General features: G+C 37.9%; 1 protein-coding gene across 2 annotated transcripts in view; it reads left to right on the top strand.

The window, feature by feature from the left end:
* PMS1 (PMS1 homolog 1, mismatch repair system component) overlaps positions 1 to 21256 on the top strand; it is an 88667-nt gene that overhangs the window by 1158 nt on the left and 66253 nt on the right. For both annotated transcript variants that reach the window (XM_053665165.1, XM_037162970.2), the window contains exons 2-3: positions 11946 to 12097; positions 14640 to 14822. In XM_053665165.1, coding sequence (XP_053521140.1) covers positions 11966 to 12097; positions 14640 to 14822 — 315 coding nt within the window. In that variant the 5' untranslated portion in view covers positions 11946 to 11965. The remainder of the gene's footprint in view (positions 1 to 11945; positions 12098 to 14639; positions 14823 to 21256) is intronic.

Below are 21256 nucleotides of genomic sequence, written 5' to 3' on the forward strand. Positions count from 1 at the left end.
TCACCTTTTCCAAATATGCAGTTTGTTATAGTAGAAGGCTGGCTGTGTTCCAGAAGTTATGCTAAGGATATAAGATTAATATAAAATCTCTGTCCTCAAAGAACTCTGAACCAGTCGGAAGGGACAGAAGAACAACAGTTAGAATAACCTGTGGTGAGTTTTGGGTTAGAAATAAGGAAAAGGTGCTGTAGGAGTACAGAGGAAAAGATGCTTAATCTGTTGGGGGTAGAGGTGGAGGGCCATGAGAGTCTTCCTTGAGAAGGAAGGGAACCTTGTGACCTAAGGAGAATGAGTACAACCACATTAAGAGAGAGACATTGTATGGTATGACTTTCCTACTGCACATTTGGAGAATAGCGGGTTAAGATTAGAAAGGTAGAGCTCTATTTGTTAAGGACTTTGGACTTTGTCTTAATAGTAGTTGAAAATCTTTATAAAATTTTAAGTAGTATAGCAACATGATAAAATTTATAGACAGAACCCTATGGGTGGTTGAGATTTGAAGCAAAATATCAGGTTATTGCAAAGTATAGGGGGAAATGTTGAGGAGCTGAACAGAGGCAGTAGCTATAGGTATAGAAAAGAGAGGACTAGTTTGAGAAATAGAAATACTTAGGTAGTAAAGATAGTTCAATTTTGGTGGCAGGATGTAGAGAGTAAGGAGAATTTGTAGATTGACTTCAAGGTTTCTAATTTTGCCTTGTGAGACTGGATGAGCATGGTGTTTGGAGTCAAACATATTATAGTGTGCGGTTGTACATCTGTCGCTTACTAGTTGTGTGATCTGAAACAAGTTATTAAGCTTCAAAATTCCATTTGTAATGGAGGAATGGTAATATATGTAGGGGTGTTGTGAGGACTAAATAGGATTATATATAGGAGGAGGGACCCCCAAAACCAGAATTTATTTATAAAGAATTGTGTATTTAGGGACTTCCGCCAAGATGGAGGCGTAAGTGGAAACACTTTGCGTCCTCGCACAACCAAATCTAAAATTAACAAAGTTTTAACAACAATAAACATAACCAAACCACACAGAAAATTGACAGTACGGAGTCCGAAAACAACAAACCGCTCAGCTAAACTGGTGAGAGGGGCGAAGCCAGCAGCAGAGTGGATTGGCAAAAAAGATCCCCAACTGGGGTGGGGCGGTGGGCTGGCAGCCTAGGGCTCGGATCCCAGGTGCAGGCTAGCTACGAGCGGACACAGGGAAGAGGCGTGGCTGGCTGGCTGCTGTTGGTCTTACATTTGCACTCAGATAAACAGGTGGGGGCGAGTGGAGAGGACCCCCATTGCTCCCTCTCTGACCCTGCTCCTACATACAGTGTCACAAACCAGTGACCTGAGTGGCCCCGCCCTGGTAAACAACTAAGGCTCCCCTCCTGGTTGTAACAGGCACAAACAGATAAAAACATGCCTCAAGAACAACTTGGAGCCCCAGAGCCAATAAATCTAAATGATGAAGAAATAGCCAAACTTTAAGATGCACAGTTCAAAACACTGGTGATCAGGATGCTCACAGAACTGGTTGATTTTAGTCACAAATTACAGGAACATATGAAGGCTAAACTAATTGAAATGAATGGTAATGCATAGGAAACCAATAGTGATGGAAAGGAAACTGGGACTCAAATCAATGGAGTAGACCAGAAGGAAGGAAAAAATGACCAAACAGAAAAATATGAAGAATCAATAATTCAAAAAAAATGAGAGGCTTAGGAACCCCCAGGACATCTTTAAACGTTCCAACATCAGAATTATAGGGTACCAGAAGGGGAAGAGGAACAGCCATGAGTGGAAAACTTATTTGAACAAATAATAAAAGAGAACTTCCCCATTCTGGCAAAGAAAATAGACTTCCAGGAAATCCAGGAAGCTCAGAGAGTCCCAAAGAAGTTGGACCCAAGAAGGAACACACCAAAGCACATCATAATTATATTAGCCAAGATTAAAATGAAGGAGAGAATCCTAGAAGCAGCAAGAGATAAGGGGACTGTCACCTACAAAGGAGTTCCCATCAGACTGTCAGCAGATTTCTCAAAAGAGACCTTACAGGCAAGAAGGGGCTGGAAAGAGGTATTCCAAGTCATGAAATCCAAAGACCTACAACCAAGATTGCTCTATTCAGTAAAGTTTTCATTTAGAATGGAAGGGCAGATAAAGTACTTCTCAGATGAGACCAAATTCAAGGAGTCCATCATCACCAAGCCCTTGTTATATGAAATGTTAAAGGGACTTAACGTAAGAAAAAGAAGATAAAAAAGATGAACAGTGAAAGGACAGCAAACTCACAGTTATCAACAACCATACCTAAAACAAAAGCAAATTAAAAGGACAGCTAGATCAGGAGTGAACCATAGAAATAAAGATCACGTGGAGGGTTAGCAACAGGGGAGTGGGAGAAAGAGAAGGAGAAGGAGGGAGAAGGTACAGAAAATAAGTAGCATAGACAGTAGATAGAAAATAGATAGGGGGGAGGGTAAGAATAGTAGGGGAAATATAGAATCTAAAGAACTTGAGACACGTGTTCATGAACTAAAGGGGGAATGGTGGAGGAGTGTGCAGAGTGGAGGGGAATGGAGGGGGAAATAGAACAAATGCAATGGCATAATCAATAAAAAAATGGTAAAAAAAATTTTAATAAATAATAGACTTTCATGAGGTATCAAAAAAAAAGAATTGTGTATTTTGTCATATTTAAACTTTAGTCACCTTCAAAGTACTGTCCATTTGATGCAGTATACCTATTGAGATGTTTTTTCCACTGCTCAAAACAGTTTTTGAACTTGTCAATTTCAATGCCTTTTAGTATGCTTCTGCCAATTTTTGCTTTGATTGGCAAGACAGGTCCCTTTGAAGACTTTTTTCATCCAGGAAAACAAAAAATAGTCTCTCAGGGTAAGATAGGGCACATAGGGAGGATGGGACCCCAGGGTGGAAGTGCTCATGCCATTTTTTTTTTATCAAAAACTGCTGAACACTTTGTGTGTGGCAGGAATGCTTATAAATCACCCACCATGCAATGGGCAAGCATGTTGGAAGAGTCTTCAAAAAAAATTTAGTGAAGCCTAATGTAGCCTCTCACAACAAGGCCAGTTGGTATACTGATACAGATGGGTTCCTGGAACACTCATTTAGTGAGGAAAGCCTGTACTTCCCTCTAGAAGATAATTTTGGTTCTTTTCTGGTTCCCTCCTCATAAAGTTGCTTATGTTAGCTACAAATTTTATCAAAAAGAAATATAGGAAGCGGGTTAATTAGAAAAAGATTCAGAGACAAGTTTGGGACAAGAAGGAAGGAAAAAATGACCAAACAGAAAAACATGAAGAATCAAGAATTCAAAAAAAATGAGAGGCTTAGGAACCTCCAAGCCTCCAAGTCATCTAAATAATGGTATTTTTAAGGTACTTGCTAATCAGGCCCTGTCCTGGAGTTTAGAAAAAAAGCCTGGTTAGGTGATACTAGAGGCCAGTTAAAATAGAATATGTAAAGGGAAGGAGTTAAGACAGTGGTGACTTACTGGGAAGAAGGACAGGCTTCCTAATGTTTACACTGGCATCAGGAAGGTGCTGATAAAATTCTTTTTATGACCCTTCATTAGTATTAAGGAAGTGTTTGCTATGAGTGACGTACTCTGATTATTCTGTATTGCATCCAGAGCTTTGCATTCAGAAGTTGTATAGATTAGGACAAGGGTATGAGGAACATCCAGTGAGTGATGGAAGCCAAGTTTTTGAGGAATTTAGTGGAAGGGAATGGTCATTACTTACTGGTCAGGTGATCAAAAGGACCATGTTATAGATGTTCCTGGAACTGGTTCTATAATAACAGGATTACATTAGGAGGAAATGGAGGTGTATAAAGGGTGGGGCTGCTGACAAAGAAAGAATGAGATTTTTGACCTTGGTCACTAAGATCAGTGTATTATTAAGAGAAATAAAAAATTTAGTGCAAAGCATGGGGAGGGGAGCAGGAAGATAAGTTCTGTTGTAGAACTATTTATTTCGAAGTGGCAGTGACACTGATTGTTAGAAATGCCTGTCTTTACTTGGGAGGAGAGATTTCTCTTAGTGATATAGATTTAGGTATCTATAATTGAGACTGGGTTTTAGGATGTCTAAGAAGAGAAGAGAGGGATTGGGGTATGTCCATATTTCTGGGAGGATAGTGAAGAAAACATGAAGAGATCAAAGAGGTATAGATGGAAAGATCCTTGAGAATTTGGGAGCATCATCAATGTTGTGATTTGGAAAGTCATTGGAAACTTGAAGAGAATCCTGACAATGGTTGTAATATAAGCCATTTTGCAAGAGTTTTAGAAGGGACTTGGTGATAGGGAATTGGTGACAGGGAATATAGGTTATTTATTCAAGTTTTGGCTTCAGAAAGGAAGCGAGGGTGGCAATTATTGGAATAAAAGTGTGGAGGAAAGCATTTTTGTTTTTTATATTTTATTGATTATACTATTACAGTTTCAGTTTTCCCCCTTTTGTCCTCCCTCCACCCAGCACCCCCCACTCCCTAAGGCAATCTGCACACTATTGTTCATGTCCACGGTTCATTGTATAGATTCTTTGGCTACTCCATTTCCTATAGAGTACTTCATATCCCCATGGCTATTTTGTAATTACCTATTTATACTTCCTAATCCCCTCGCCTCTTCCCCTTTCATACCTCCTCCCATCTGACAACCATCAAAACGCTCTCTGTATCCATGATTCTGTCCCTCTTCCTCTTGTTTGCTTAGTTTTTTAGATTCAGTTGGTGAAGATATGTATTTATTGCCATTTTATTGTTCATACTTTTGATCTTTTTCTTGACTAGGTCCCTTTAACATTTCATATAATAATGGTCTGTTGATGATGAAGTCCTTTCGTTTTTTCCTTGTCTGGGAAGCTGTTTATTTGCCCCTTCAATTCTAAATGATATCTTTGCTGGGTATAGCAGTTTTGGCTGTAGGTCCCTGCTTTTCATGACTTGAAATGTTTCTTCCCAGTCCCTTCTAGAATGCTAAATTTCTTATAAGAAACTAGCTGGCAGTCTTATGAAAACTCTTCTGTAGTTAACTAACTTCTTATCTCTTGCTGCTTTTAAGATTCTCTTTACCTTTAACCTTTGGCATTTTAATTATGATGTGTCTTGGAGTGGGCTCTTTGCATCCATCATGTTTGGGACTCTCTGTGCTTCCTGGACTTGCATGTCTGTTTTCCTTCACCAAATTAGGGAAGTCTTCTTTCATTATTTTTTCAAACAGATTTCCAGTTTCTCGTTCTTTCTTTTCTCCTTTTGGCATCCCTGTAATGTGAATGTTGGACCTCTTGAAGTTGTCCCAGAGACTGCTTACACTATCCTCATTTTGGGGGATTCTTTCTTCTCTTCCTCCTCTTCCTTCCTCCTTCCTCCCTTTTCTTCTTTCTTCTTCCTTCTTCTTTCTCTTTTCTTCATTGTTTTTGCTTCTTTATGTTCCAAATTATTGATTTGAGTCTCAGCTTCCTACACTCTCCTGTTGTTTCCCTGCAAATTGTTCTTTATTTCAATGTGTGTATTATTCATCTCTGACTGGATCTGTTTTATGCTGTTGAGGTCCTCATTAAGTTCCTTGAGCATCATTATAACCTTATAATCTGCATCTGATGGATTGCTTATCTCTATTTTGTTTAGTTTTTCTGGAGTTTTGATCTGTTCTTTCATTTGGGACATGTTTCTCTGTCTCCTCATTTTGGTAGGCTCCCTGAGTTTGTTTCTATGTATTAGGTAGAGCTGCTATGACTTCCTGTCTTGGTAGCTTGGCCTAATTTAGTAGGTGTCCTGTAGGGTTCAGTGGCACAACCTTCCCTATCACCCAAGCTGGGTACTCAAGGTGTGGCCTTCGTGTGGGCTGAGTACACTGTGCTCTTGTAGTTGAGCCTTGATTGCTGTTGGCCTGTCAATGGGAGAGATTTACTAGTTAGCTGCAAGGACTGGCTGTGACCACTGACCACCAACCTCTACCCTCTGTGGAGGATCAGTTGTGCAGGGGCAGGTGGTGGTGTTCTGACATGACCTGAAGCTGGCCACTGGGTGCAGATGCTCTGGGGTTTCCCAGATGGTGCAGGCCAAGGTCAACCCCCACCTGTGTTTTGCCTGGGGCCACCTTGCCTCAGCTATAAAGCAGTCTGAGATGGCTACTAGTTGTGCCTGGCTTGAAGATTCCCAGGCGAAGCCAAGCTGTGAATCTAGGCTGATTGCTCCTACTGCCGGGTCTGGGGCAGCTTAGCAAGAGGTACAGTCTGGCTGTTGCTTATTTAATCTGTCTGTTACTTGATAGAATTTAGGAAGTTGTGAAGGATGAGTCAAGGCCAGCCATTCAAATGGAAAAGTCATGGTTAACAGCTTGAGTGGGACTATAAGTTGGGTGTGACAGAGTCTCTGGGGATCTCCAGGGCAGGGCAAAGAGTGTTAGCCAGATTGATGGAGTCTCAGATATGGCCCTAGTGTGCTGGCTTTGGCTCTCTGGGGGGAGGGATAGGACAGTGGCCTCTGTCCACCTTTCTGTCTGAGAAAAAGCTGTCCCCCAAGCTCCCACCTTGATGCCAGATACCTCAGTTCCTCCCTGTGTGTCATTGGTGCCTTTCAAGCTGCTATTCCAGTACTAGAGCTCAGAGAGAGTGAGTCTGAGTAAGTCCAGTTTGGGTTCTTTAAGGGGAACTGCTTGGGACTCCAGAAGTTACTTCATTGACTCAACCCCTGCTGGGTTTCGATGAGGGAAGTTGTGAAGACTTACCTTCCAGGGCTGGGACTCCTCACTCCTAAGATATCCCTCCCAAATTGTTATCCACCAAATGTGGATGTGGGACCAGCCAATTCAGCTTCTCCACTCCTTCTACCAGTCTGAATGGATGTGGTTTTTTGAATTCTATAGTTGTCAGACTTCCATTAAACTCTGTTTCTGATGGTTCTGAGTGATGGTTGTTCTATATTTTACTTGTAATTTTTTTTTGCTTAACTAAGGACATTTATTTTTATTTTTATTTTTTTGAATTTTTTATTGATTATGCTGTTACAGTTGTTCTATTCCCCCCCTTCATTCCCCTCCACCCTACCCACCCGTCCCCACCATTACCCCCCCTTTAGTTTATGTCCATGTGTCTCAAGTTCTTTAGATTCTATATTTCCCATGCTATTCTTGCCTCCGCATCTATTTTCTATCTACTGTCTATGCTACTTATTTTCTGTACATTCTCCCCCCTTCTCCTCCTCCCACTCCCCTGTTGCTAACCCTCCTTGAGATCTTCATTTCTATGTTTTCACTCCTGATCTAGCTGTCCTTTTAGTTTGCTTTTGTTTTAGGTGTGGTTGTTAATAACTGTGAGTTTGTTGTCCTTTCACTGTTCATGTTTCTTTAACTTCTTTTTCTTCGATAAGTCCCTTTAACATTTCATATAATAAGGGCTTGGTGATGATGAACTCCTTGAATTTGATCTTATCTGAGAAGCACTTTATCTGCCCTTCCATTCTAAATGAAAGCTTTGCTGGATAGAGCAATCTTGGTTGTAGGTCTTTGGATTTCATGACTTGGAATACCTCTTTCCAGCCCCTTCTTGCCTGTAAGGTCTCTTTTGAGAAATCTGCTGACAGTCTGATGGGGACTCCTTTGTAGGTGACTGTCCCCTAATCTCTTGCTGCTTCTAGGATTCTCTCCTTCATTTTAATCTTGGCTAATGTAATGATGATGTGCCTTGGTGTGTTTCTTCTTGGGTCCAACTTCTTTGGGACTCTCTGAGCTTCCTGGATTTCCTGGAAGTCTATTTCCTTTGGCAGATTGGGGAAATTCTCTTTTATTATTTGTTCAAATAAGTTTTCCACTGGTGGCTGTGCCTTTCCCCCTTCTGGTACCCCTATAATTTGGATGTTGGAGCGTTTAAAGATGTCCTGGAGGTTCCTAAGCCTCTCCTCATTTCTTTGAATTCTCGCTTCTTGACTCTTTTCCATTTGGCCATTATTTGCTTTCTTTTGGTCTACTCCATTGATTTGAGTCCCAGTTTCCTTTTCATTGCTATTGGTTTCCTGTGCAATTCCATTCATTTCAGTTAGTTTCGCCTTCATATATTTGTCTAATTTGTGGCTATAATCAACCAGTTCTGTGAGGATCCTGATCACCAGTGTTTTAAACTGTGCGTCTGAGAGTTTTGCTATTTCTTCATCGCTTAGATTTATAGGCTCTGGGGCTTTAAGATCTTCTTGAGCCATTTTTGGTCTGTTCTCACCCTTTAAGTGTGAGGAGCGGAGCCTTGGACTCCCAGGTCGCTGGGTTGTGATGCTGTATGTGGGGGCGTGGTCAGAGCGGGGAAATGGCAACCCCCTCAGCTGTTACGTGCTGCTGGATGAGGAGCAGAGGCTTAGGTGTTTCACCTGGGCCGGGCCACTCAGAGTCGATGGGTTCTGACGCTGTATGTGGAGGTGGGGTCAGAGCCAGGAAATGGCCGCGCCCTCCCTGCCACTAGCCGCGGGAACGGCTGGGTCCCAGTCCAATCGCCCACTCCCTGGCTTGTCTATCCGCGCACCAATGCGCGACCACAGTTAACCCGCAGCCCTGCTCTTTCGCTGTTTCCCTGGGATTGCTCGCTTGGTCGCTTGCTCAGTCACTCACTAGGTCCAACCCTGCGCCTGGATTCCGCGTGCCTGAGTCCGTCGACCAAGTTTTCCTGTGCAACCCCGCTCCACCAGCTGCTGGTTTCGCCCCTTACCGGTCAGGCTGAAGAATTTGTTGTTAACAGACTTCCGAAAAGTTCAATTTTCTGTGTTCTGGCTGTGTTTTCTGTTGCTAATATTTAGTTGTCTCTAAACTTGGTTGTGTGAGAAGGCACGGATATCCACCTATGCCTCCATCTTGGCGAAAGTCTCTTTTACTTGTAATTTTAATGTGGTTATTTGAGGTGGTGAACTGTGTTTACCTACACCTCCATCTTGATTGGAAGTCCTCTGTTTTTGCTATCAAAACCAAGATGTCTGTGGGAGGGCTGAATAAAGAAGGTAGGTTGTAAGTGTTAGCTTAGGAGGAAGAGACATTGACCTCAGGCTGAGGGAAGAAGAGTATGGATACAGGTGCAGGCATTTTAAGAAACCAGAAGACACAGTGGTGTGGAAGAAAGAAGGTGTATGTGAAGATAGAGTTCATGCTACCTTGATCTCAGTAAACTAGAAGAATTGGGAAGATTGGGATCAAATTAGAAACTGGGTAAGAGGGACAGGAGGGTGATAGAAGACTTTGAGGAGGGATTGTAGAGAATGAGACAATGATGGTGAGATTAATGAAGAGATTGCCCAGAAACAGCAAGGGTTGAGGTTGAGGTGAGGCTAGGTTTATATCCCAAAGCTTGATTGATCAGTATTTTTCTTAGGTCCTTGGGATTCACAAACTAAGATAGATATCTTTTTGAACATAAGCTTAACCTAATGCTGGCCCCTTTCAGGGAAGGGAGAAGAAATTCATTTAGAAGTTATGAGGAACTCAATTTAGTTCGGGTATACTGGGTCTTTTAACATATATATATGCCCAACACTATAATAAGTATTTTATTTACTTCTTACCTCAACCATATGATAATCATCATTACCTCCATTTTGTGGATTAGATGAATTTTAGATTTTAATTCCCTTAGCATTATATAGCTATTAAGGTCTAGTAAGGGCTAGGATAGAATCAAAAGCAATATAATTTCAGAACCTGCTCTCTTAAGTACCTTACCCAGCACTGTCCAATAAGTAAGCCTGTACTGTAAGCCACACACATAATTTTAAATTTTCTAGTAGGCACATTAAAAAGTTTTAAAAATAAAGTAAAATTATTTTTAATGTTTATTGTAACTCAGTATATCCAGAGTATTATTTGATCCTATAATCAATGTAAAAAATAGTAAATTACTTTTTATACTGATTTTGAAATCCAGACTGTGTTCACATGTCTCAATTTGGAGTAGTCACATTTCAAGGGCTCATATGCCTAGTGGCTACCGTATTGGACAATGCAGCTTAGACCTGAGACCTGAGGTCTCAGACCTGAGGCCAGTCTGAAGCTTGGGGAGAGTGCAGAGGATGCCTTTTGCTTATGATAGCCTTACTTTGTATGAATGTTAAGGTAATGAAGTAACCTGACTATCCATTGTTTTCCTGAGTTATTGGGAAACCCTCTCAACCCTTGAAAACCTTTGGGAGTTAGTTGTTCACAGTTTCCTTAAAACTGGGTATCCATCAAACTAAGTCAAATATATAATGAGAAGGTAATTGTTATGATTAAAAAAGAATTCCCAGTATGTGTGTAGATAATCAACTGTCACCATCATAATAATGTACATTTTATATGGCCTTATCATTTACAGAGCATGTTATATATGCTTTTTTATTTGATCCTCATAACAGACCAGTAAGGCATTATCTCCACTTATACAGGTGATAAATTGATTTTATAGAGGGATTTAAGTGATTTGCTTCAGTTTATGTGTACTAAAGATGAACCCCAAAACCTGTATTTTTATACTCTGGTCTGGTATATTTTTCTACTGTGCTAATCATCTTTGCCTTATACAGAACAAAATATCCTTATATTTATTAATTATGGAACCACTTAGAATTCAGTATGTTGGCCACCCAGAAATGTATCCCTTAAAATCCTGTGTAATTGTCATGTGGACTGTGTTACATTTCTTGCTAGTTACTGACTCTTCTTTTTTGTGACTCTGCTGGTTTTTAAGTTGGCCTGAGAGAGAATCCTAAAAGGACACCTTTTGGTTATGTTTGTTTTGGGCATTGCTGTTTCGTTTGGACCTAGATTCCATAAGATAATCTTATCATGTGAGCATGCAAATAGTCATGGTAAATTAAGGATGTACCTAGTTTCTGCCTCACATTTTTTGTCAAAGAAACCCTTGACCCTAGCAGAACTGCATGTTGTCAAGCTGGTGTTTTGTATTTTCCTGAAATATTTTCTGAAAAGTTAGGCATTAAGATGGATGCAAACCCAACTCCCCACATATTTTTTAAAAAGATTTTATGTATTTCGTTTTAGAGAGGGGAAGGGAAGGAAAAGAAGGAAGTATCATCAATGTGTGGTTGCCTCTCATGTGCCCCCTACTCAGGACCTGGCCCACAACCCAGGCATGTGCCCTAGCCTGGGGATCAAACTGGTGACCCTTTGATTCACAGGCTGGCACTCAGTCCACTGAGCCATACCAGCCAGGGCACCCTGCATATTTTACATGTGGGATTTTCATATGAGATTTTTTTGTTTTTCTTTGAAAGGGTTTCGTAGCTAAAACAATTACTGGCAGAGAGACTTTGGATGTATGGGTTGGATTGGCATGTAAAGGAACTTGAATACCAACACAGAGATTTGAGCTTTATCATTATTTGGCTTTGGGGAGCCACATGATTAGAATGTTTTAGGCAGAGTAATGTAGAGTTACCTGGTATGTCTGATATATGACTAATTCAGATTAATAGTAATTCTAGGGTCTAGATATCCTACCTCCCAAAGAGCTCCATAGTTGAACAAGACATTGTAACTCATTAAAACATATGGATGACTAATTGATGTTTCAGCAAGACTCCTAGGAAAGCACATGACTGACATCTGCATCCCGAAGTGACAGTACCATTGGTCATTCCTAGCCAGGCAGATCACATAGCACACTCATTATAGCACAGTCGTGCTTATCCTTCTTCAGTTATTACCATAACATGATTTACCAACTAACTTCTCTGTTCCTTAGTCTTACAAAATGGAGATAATAATGACATCTATTTAAAAGAATATTTTTAAGAAATGATTTAATACTGTATGTGCTTACAGTAGAGCTAGGCATACAGTGAGTCTATAAACGTGAGCTGCTGTTATTATTATTGGTGTTGTTACTTCTTTTAGGAATATTTAATAGTTTTTATTGTTACAACTTACATTTATCTTTTAGCTACTCTGCTAAAAGCTAGAATGAAACAGTTACCTGCAGCAACAGTTCGCCTCCTTTCAAGTTCCCAGACAATCACTTCAGTGGTCAGTGTTGTAAAGGAGCTCATTGAAAACTCCTTGGATGCAGGAGCCACAAGCATAGATGTTAAACTGGTGAGTGTCTCTGAGAAGCCAAATATCTTTGAAACAAAAAAAAGCTGGACAGATATTTTTTTCCTTACATCTATTACCTTTCTTTTTTTTACATGTACCAGTAAATTATTTGGAGGACATCGTACCTTTTCTCTTACTTATTAGTAAATTCTTAAAAGTAAATTTTAACTTAAATCAACATTAGTAACACTAAATTATAAAAGAAAACTTCATATTTAGTACTCCATTACATGAATTTAATGTGTCCATATTTTCTACCAATATTTATCCTAGGTTACTAGCGTATACTTATTTATATATTCTTATTTGCACTTAATTTTTTTCTGGCTAATCTTATTTCAAAACTGGTTTCTTTGTTGCTTCATAGCACTTAAATCCAATTTAAGTGCTACATATTAAATAGTTTGAGTTAATATGACATGACATTCATGATTTATTATAGTTGTTTGGCATGTTTACCGCTCCTATTATAAATTACAAGCTTACAGAGGCAAGGTCCATATATTTTTCATTTTTGTGTCTACTGTATCTGGCCAGTATCTGCTATGTAAATGGTATATAAATAGTGCATAGGTGGTAAATAAATTTGAGGGAATGTAAGAATACATTTTTATAATCTAATTATCAAATATTTATTTACATTATTTCTAGTATTATAGTATTAGAAATAATACTGATATAAATCTTTGTAGGAAGAAACTACCCTTTTCATATATAGATTTATGTCTTATAAAATCCTTATAAAAACTCTGAATTAGTTACTACTATACCTACCTTACAGATAATTGAGGTTCTGAGAACTTGCTCAAAGTCAATTTGTAAGTAGGGGAGCTATTTGGAATTCAGATCTTTCTGACTCTAAAACCCATTCAAGGTCTTTCCTGTGTGCCAGTGGTTCTCACAGTGTTTGGGTGCATCATACTAATTTAGAGAAGTATGTTAACTGGGCCCCAGAATTTCAGATTCTAGCTGGGGCCCACAAATTTGCATTTCTAACAGATTTCTAGTGGTTGCTGAGAACTGCTATACTATACCACATTAAACCTGTATTTTGTTTTAAGTATAAGCTTTATTAACAATAATTTTTAATAACAAAATTTATTTTAGTAAAAAATTTCTTAAACCCAGAGAAAGACAACCTTTTTTTTTTTTGAAATTTCCTGCATGCACTCTAGTCTGATTCTAATACACTTGATAGTAATTAAAAAAGACTAGATAATTATATCTGACATTTCATTTAATAATCTTAGGCAGACAAACATACCTTGTTCTTAAAGTTCTCTGGAAGAAAATCAGTTTTTAAAAATTATGATAGAAAACCAACAAACAGGTTCTCTTTAAAAAGTAAATGGAAGTACAAATTTTTATCTGGCTAATTTTATTCCCTTGACATTTATCAGTTTCTCTTTCTCCACTTTGTAAAATTTTAAAATAAACAGTTGTGTTGCTATACAAAATAAGTCCTGTTTTATTATGGTTTTATACAGTAATAACTATCTTGGTTAGTAATGTTTTCCTAATTAGTTAATCAGGTTGACATTTTTTAAAACATTTGATACAGATCTTTGTGTTTCTCAGGTGACTGAAGTTACTTGTATTAAAAGATTTGCATTTCTATAGTTAATAATTTTAGATTGAAGAGAGATGAGGAACTAAATCTTGGGTGCTTTCCTTCAACACCTTGTATATCTATTTTATCTAAAAAGTAATGACATAAGTAGTATTAAATAATTATAGGTTATTGAATAAGCAGAGTCATTGTAATTGTGGGAAGATTTTATTACCTTTAAAATTTGCATCTATGGTCATACACATAAAACTTTGTGAAATCAAGTTTATGACAGAAATTTAGTATCAAATTTAGAATATAGTATTTATAGAAAGTGTGATCACTATAGGAATTTAGATTTTGTTTATGCTGTGTATGCATATTTTTAGTATTAGAAAACAAATACTAAGCTATGAATTAAGTGTTTTTCCTTGATTTTTTAAATTAAAAACTCAACTGAAATTGCCAAATTAAATATATTTTCTCAGCAGTTTCCTGTTAGGCCACTATGCAGAAAGAATTAAATTTTAATGTAAGTATTTAAATTTCTTATGAAAACAGTAAGTAGTTTAAGGGAGAAAGTATTAAAAACCCAGGTTGAAGAATGGTAAGTGCTAGACTCTGTGGGTGTTATTTTTGTTGGTTATAGTGTTGTTTTATTTGAGAGATTTGTATACAGAGGTATTTATAATTTAGAGGAATTTTTTTCAAGTTTCAACATGAATTTAAACATGATACCTATGATACTGAGACAATTCAAGGGAACTTTAAAGATCGGACTGATTTTTTTAAATTTTATAGTTAAACCTGAGTCCTAGGAAAATGAGGAACTTGCCCATAGTACCATAACTAAGAAATTAAACTCTTACTGCCTTAAAACTATGTTTTCATAAAAGAAAAACAAATGACAAAGTTATTCTACTTGCACTTCTGTTTCTAAATATTAACAGTTTAATGTCTGTATACTAAAAGTGTTTTTTTAACTTGGTATAGGAGAATTATGGATTTGATAAAATTGAAGTGCGAGACAATGGTGAAGGTATCAAGGCCACTGATGCACCTGTAATGGCAGTGAAGTACTATACCTCAAAAATAAATAGTCATGAAGATCTTGAAAATTTGACAACTTACGGTTTTCGTGGCGAAGCCTTGGGATCAATATGCTGCGTAGCTGAGGTAAGGTAATTTATATTGACTCTTAATGATTTTATTATAATCACAGAATATTAGAATTAAGAAAAACTAAACCAGTATTTTGCAAAGAATTTTTTAATGTGGTGAATACACATAACATAAAACTTACCATTTTTTAAATTTATTGGGATAACTGGTCAGTAACATAAACATTTCAGGTGTTCAATTTTAGAACATCTGTGTATTCTATTATGTGCTTTCCACCTGAATTCTAGTCTTCTTCCATCATTTCACCATTTTAACCATTTTATAGTATACAATTGAGTGGTGATAAGTACATACATTTACATTGCTTATAGCTGTCACCACCATCCAAATCCAGAACTTTTTCATCATTTCCAACTAAACTCTGCCTCCATTCTCCTTTCCTCCTATCCTCTGATAACAACTATATTTCTCTCTCTGAATTTGACCATTCTAGGTACTTCACATAAGTGGAATCATGCAATATTTGTCCTTTTATGTCTGGCCTATATCACTTAGTTTAATATCTTCAAAGTTTGTACATATAGCATATATCAGAGTTTCATCTTTTCTTAAAGCTGATAATATTTCATTGTATGCTTGAATCACGTTTTGTTTATCCATTCATCTGTTGATGGACATTTGGGTTGTTTCCACCTTTCAGCTACTATTATGAATAATACTACTGTGTATGTTGGTGTATTAAGTAAGGTCTGTTTGAATTCCTGCTTTCACTTTTTTTGAGTATATGAAGTATGTCCAGAAGGTATCCGGCCATGTAACATAAAAAATAGAGACATTTACTGAAAACAATAACAAGATACAAGAAACACTGTACATTGGACAATGATGCCTCAGTCCCCTTCACAGTAGGTACCTTGGGACCTCACACAGTGCTCCCCATTGCCATCAGCTGCCCTGTTATATTTTCCTGAGTCTCAGCGACAGTCAGATCTTTTTCCTCTCAAAGGTGAATTTAGTTTTGGGAAAAGCCAGAAGTCATGGGACACCAAATCTGGGCTGTAGGGAGGCTGAGTCACCTAAGTGATTTGATGTTTTACCAAAAAAACTCTGTATGAGACGGGATGCACGAGTAGGTACATTGTTGTGATGAAGCTGCCAATCACCAGTTGTCCATAGCTGCAGCCTTTTGAATCATTTGAATAGTTTCCATGGATGACTATTCAAGCTTAATGCTAAATTTGATGCAGATTTGTTGCTGAACTCAGTCATTTTGAATGCAGCAGCCACATAGTACACATGCACCACTCAATGACATCTACTGCCCCTACTGACTAGTACAGTAAAGTCATCATTTTTCATACATGCACATTCTAGTCCACTCTTCTTGGCTGGCAGGTTGCATCGATGTGCAAAACATTCTTTTTTTTTTTTTTAATATTATTTTATTTAGTTACTTTTCAAGTACATTTTTTTTAATCTATTTCTCCCATCCCACCCCACCCCCCCGCCTGGTCTCCCCCCTCCCTCCCATTTCCCCCCCCCCCAGTCCTCATCTCTGTGTCTTTCATACTTGTTCCTCAAAAAACATTCTTATATTAACAATGGCTGGGCTTTTTCCAGACAGACCTCATATACCCAAAAGTAGAATTGCTGGGTCATGTGGTCTTTCTGTTTAATTTTTGGGGAATGACAAAGTATGTGTTGCAGTGCTTTTATTTAGAAGAGAAAGAAGTGTTTCCACTTTGGCTTAAAAATGTATTTGATAAAATTAAACAGATATCTTAACAGTAAGCACTTTTCAGAGCCTTAACTATATTAAAGCATATTGTGGATGTCTAAGGTTGGTGGTTTACAGTAAGTGCATTTCCATGCCACCTACTTGACTATGAAACTCTTTCATTGAGAAGTATGTCACTATTTCTGGTGTTGTTCTGTGGAATACACTCTGGAAGTATGAATCTACTCAGTACAGATAACTAGATTATGTCCTAGATATGTGATTGGGTTGGCTTAACCCCCTAGTTAGAGTCAGATTGGATCCTAGAATTTTGCTCTCCTGGCTGATGGTTAGGTTATTTCAGTGTTTACAAAACCCTGAGTTCAGTGCCTGACCCACTTGATTGCCGAGTACCAATTGTACAGTGCCTGCCCCTGCAATAGATGGTTCAACTAGTTTGTGGCAAAGCTCATCTAGAACCTTATTTTCTTCATTTGCATGTACTTCCGCTGTTTTGTCACATTACTCTTTGTGCTGTACTATTTGCCTGTTTTTTAGAGTGGTACTGTATGTGTGCTAGTAGAGACATGGTAATTGTGAGGGTCTTTTTAAGTGCCTGAGTTTATCCAGAGGTTGTGTAAACCTTCATTTGTGCTTAGGCTGGCATACCCTATTTAGGTGAGAATTTTCAGATGCAATAAAATGATAGGATTTTATGCCTGTTGTCTGTGAAAAGTGTCATGGACACGAGACATTGTTTCTGTCTCCTTATCTGGTCTGGACATCTATTTGGTAGCCTAGTCTCCCCAGCAATGATATATTCTCTGAGCTTATTGTGATCCTCCCTCTGCCCTTCTGCCTGTAGAGTGTTGCCATAGGGTAAGTTTTCTCCATTTTTTGTAGATAGGGTCCTAGCTAGGTATTCATTTACTCTTTGATGGTGGGGTTCAGTAAGGTGGCGCCTAAATAAGAAAGAAAAATTTTGGGTGGGAGATGAGGTGGAGTTTAAAGTAGCCAATTTTGCTGTTCTAGCACAGAGGATGGTAGGCCCTTGCTTAGAAGCAAGATGTTCAGACATTGCTAAAGGAGGGAAGACTTGGTTTTTCCTTAAGTGCACTCTTCTTAAAACTTTTATCCCCAAACTAGCATACCCTGTGTTTCTGTTATTTTTCTTAGCGCTTGATTTATTTAAACTTCACCGAGCCTCCAATGAGATTTTAGGGAAGAGTGAGTAGAGGATACAGTTGGATATTGCCTATCATTCTCCCCAGAGACTGTATATGGGAAGCTATAGCCCTGGGATCTTGGAGAAAGAGCCTGTTTTAAAAGTGGGATGGGATTTGTACCAGTACTAGTAGCTCCCAGTACTACTATTGTTTAAGCTCTTGGTGACTATTTTAGAAATCATACAATTTGTTTGGTAACATAATATTTGATTTTTTTGGCTGTTTTCCATCTTTGGTAGGTTGTCTTGAAGCTTTATTTTGGCATATGTAATTTAGCATTTCTATATTTTCTAAGACCCTTTCTACTGAAAATAGTCATTATTGGCTTTGTCTGCTAGGTGGCAGCACTATACTTAGTCTTTTAAAGTATACTGCACATAGGCCATATGATTTATCCAAATCTACACTGTAGTTCTGGTTTTAGATGGCTGTCTTGCAAGTCCTTATGCAGTGGTACTCTCTATTTTGTTTCTTTACTTGATTACTTGAACCCACTCGATACCTATTTTTATCATTTTGTCTTTTGTTTCATTTTTGAGGCATTTGAATGCCTTGAATATAAATACTTAAAATAATTTGCTCATCAAAATTACAAAGAGAGTAAAAGAATTGTCAAAGTATCACAGTAATAGAAGACTATAAATTTAAAAAATTATGTTCAGTTTTTACATTGCAATGTCAAATGTTTATAGAAAATAATTAACATTTTGTGGAATCTCTGTGCTTTAAATCCTTGGTGGAACCATACACAGATACATGTGTTGTGAGTTTTTATAAATGTATACTCTGGTTCCAGATACAGACTCTTGTCAGCACCCCTGAGGGTTCTCTCATGCCCCCTCATAGTCAGTAGCCCTCAAAGTAGTTGCTATTCTGGCATATATAGATTCTTGTAGATTCTATATAGATTCTCTAGCCTAATCAACATAGATTAGGTCTACCTGTTTTTTTTAACTGGATCTAAATGGTATTTTACTATATGTATTATTTTTGTCACAGACAAAATTTTTCGATGATTTAGGTTTGAAAGCCAAAGGAAATACAGAACTTTGGTGGTAGTAGTGATGGACCCTAGTCACTACCCAGAACCCCATTTCAGGAGTGAGCACTCATTTTCCCAGCCACTAAGAGTCTTGGCAGTTGCCCAGAAACAGCGAGGGTTCAGGTGAGGCTGAGTCTCCTCGACCCTCATGAGGAGGGTTGCTCACAGCTGAGTCTCCCTCTGGAGTTTGCCCTTCCCTCAGCTAAAGAGAGTTACCTTACTCATAGCATAGAGGGCACCCACATCCAATGACTGGTTGAAAATGGGTTGTAAAGGCTCATTCCAATTCACAACTCTGCCATACTATCTGTGCTCAAGTGTCCCCCTGGGGTCAATCAAGGTCTTTTACTGTGGCACAGCCTCGCTTCTCTTTCTCCTGTGTCCCCATGGAAGATCATCCTAGGAACACTCCTGAGTAACTGCCCACACTAGTCTCCATCTCAGTCTACTTCATGTGTAAGCCATTCTGCAATGAGGTTTTATGGTTTGGTTTCATAATATTGATAAGGAAACTGAAGTCTTTTGAAGACCAAATGCCAATTCTTTTCACACCAGCTTCAAAACAGTCTCATAATCAGTTGGCTAATATTTCATTGTATGTAGGGTGCTATGCTAAGTTTACCTCAGAGGAACTGTATACAGTGAAGTAAAAATGGAATATGAAAATTGTAGACGGTGTGTTTGGGTACAAATTTGCTGTCTTCTCAGATTGCTGACCACCTGAATAAAGCGCCTATAAAGATTCAAAAAAGAGAGAGAGAGAAAGAAGGGAGGGAGGGAGGGAGGGAGGGAGGGAGAGAGAGAAGGAGGGAGAGAAAGGAAGGGAAGGGGAGGGGGGGGAGGGAGGGGAGGGGAGGGGAGGGGAGGGGAGGGGAGGGGAGGGGAGGGAAAAAGTAGAGGAGGGGGGAAGGGAAAGGAAAGGAAGAAATTGCGACTTATTTTGGGATAAATAGTGTATTGATGGTAAAACCGAGAATTCAGTTCCAATTTCATGCTTCCCAGTGCTGAGTTTTCCACAGTGGGCCACGCTGGTTTCTTATTAGTGTTAGAAAGGTATTGATAAATTTAAAGTGCCTCCTATTTAAATAATAAATATCCCAGGCCTGCAATGGTAAGCTCAATAGATAAGTTATTAGGAGAAGTCAAGTTGGAACTTATGTAGGGAGGATTCTGAATAGTATTTCAGAAAGTAATATATGCTAGTTAAGATCAATTACATTAAAAAATAAATACTGTTGTTACTCAGGAAGACTTAATGAATGCTTTTTTGGGAAAATTCACTTTTTAAACTTAATGAACATTCTTCATCACTCAAGTGAAGTCTCATTTATAGAAGTTGCATATTTATTTTAAGGCTCCAATTTATTTTGAATTGTCGGATAGAGATTGCAATTACATAATAAAAATTAATGATTTGGTTATTTTATCTGCCAAACTAACTGATGCTGATAGTATTAAAGTTATATGGATGTAAATCATCTCAGGCTTATCAGGTTGATAAGACAAGGTGAGGCAAAAGTGGGTTTATGGTTGTGAGCTGGAAACAGATTATTCTTGTATTATCATCTATTAATAATTGTTATCATTGTCCATACAAACAGCAGTAAACATATTTTTGCCCCAATGTTTATGTAATTGGGGTTCTCTTTTGTCACAATATTAACCAGCTATTCCCCCAAAACTCCAATTGTTGAAATTACTTTTTGTTAGATCATTTTAAAGATGTTAATAATTTTAGTTATAAAAAGGAAAATGTAGACTTTCAGCAGAACTGGCCAAAGGAATTTAAAACACATCTAATTCTTTACTCTTTATACACTTTAAAAGAATGGGCAGTTTTCTAGTTTGTCAATAATAAAATGACTTTCAATCATAGAATCAAACAGTCCAAAAGTATAAAAACACTCTTTATATCTACAGGGTATCCAATTGGTATTTTAAAATGGAATTACTGATTTCATAATTGATGATGAATATACAGTGACTAGCAGAAGTTCACTGATGAGGTTTCTTAAATGATATCATCAAGTGTAACTTCTCTTGAAATTTATTGTTTTTTGTAAAGTAATAATTTTGCTATGTTTGTCATCTTTCTTTGGTGATAAATTTATAGTACTAATTATTAAGCATACTAAGTAGAATGAACTCGAGTGAAAATTCTGTTTTAATCTATTCATTAAATTTTTTATGAATAATGCATATATTGTTCTTGTCACATGAAACAGTAATATGTTTTACTTCTTTATAAGTAGATAATTTATATACATTATAGTAAAAATATTTTTCCTCCAAAGAAATGTTTAAAAAGCTCATACAAGTTTTTTGAACTGGATTTTAAATGGAGGCTAATTTATACCTCAGTTTTAGGAGGAATGCAGAACCTTTTTGTTTTGTTTTCTGAAAATCAGAACAAATTCTGAACTGGGAGTCAGAAACCTAATTCTCATTCCCAAGTGTTTGTATAAGAGACTTGACCAAAGGCATAGAACAGGTTAACTTTTAT

Source organism: Artibeus jamaicensis, unplaced genomic scaffold (assembly GCF_021234435.1).
Source record: "Artibeus jamaicensis isolate MK-2021 breed Jamaican fruit bat unplaced genomic scaffold, CSHL_Jam_final contig_391, whole genome shotgun sequence".
Classification (NCBI taxonomy): domain Eukaryota; kingdom Metazoa; phylum Chordata; class Mammalia; order Chiroptera; family Phyllostomidae; genus Artibeus; species Artibeus jamaicensis.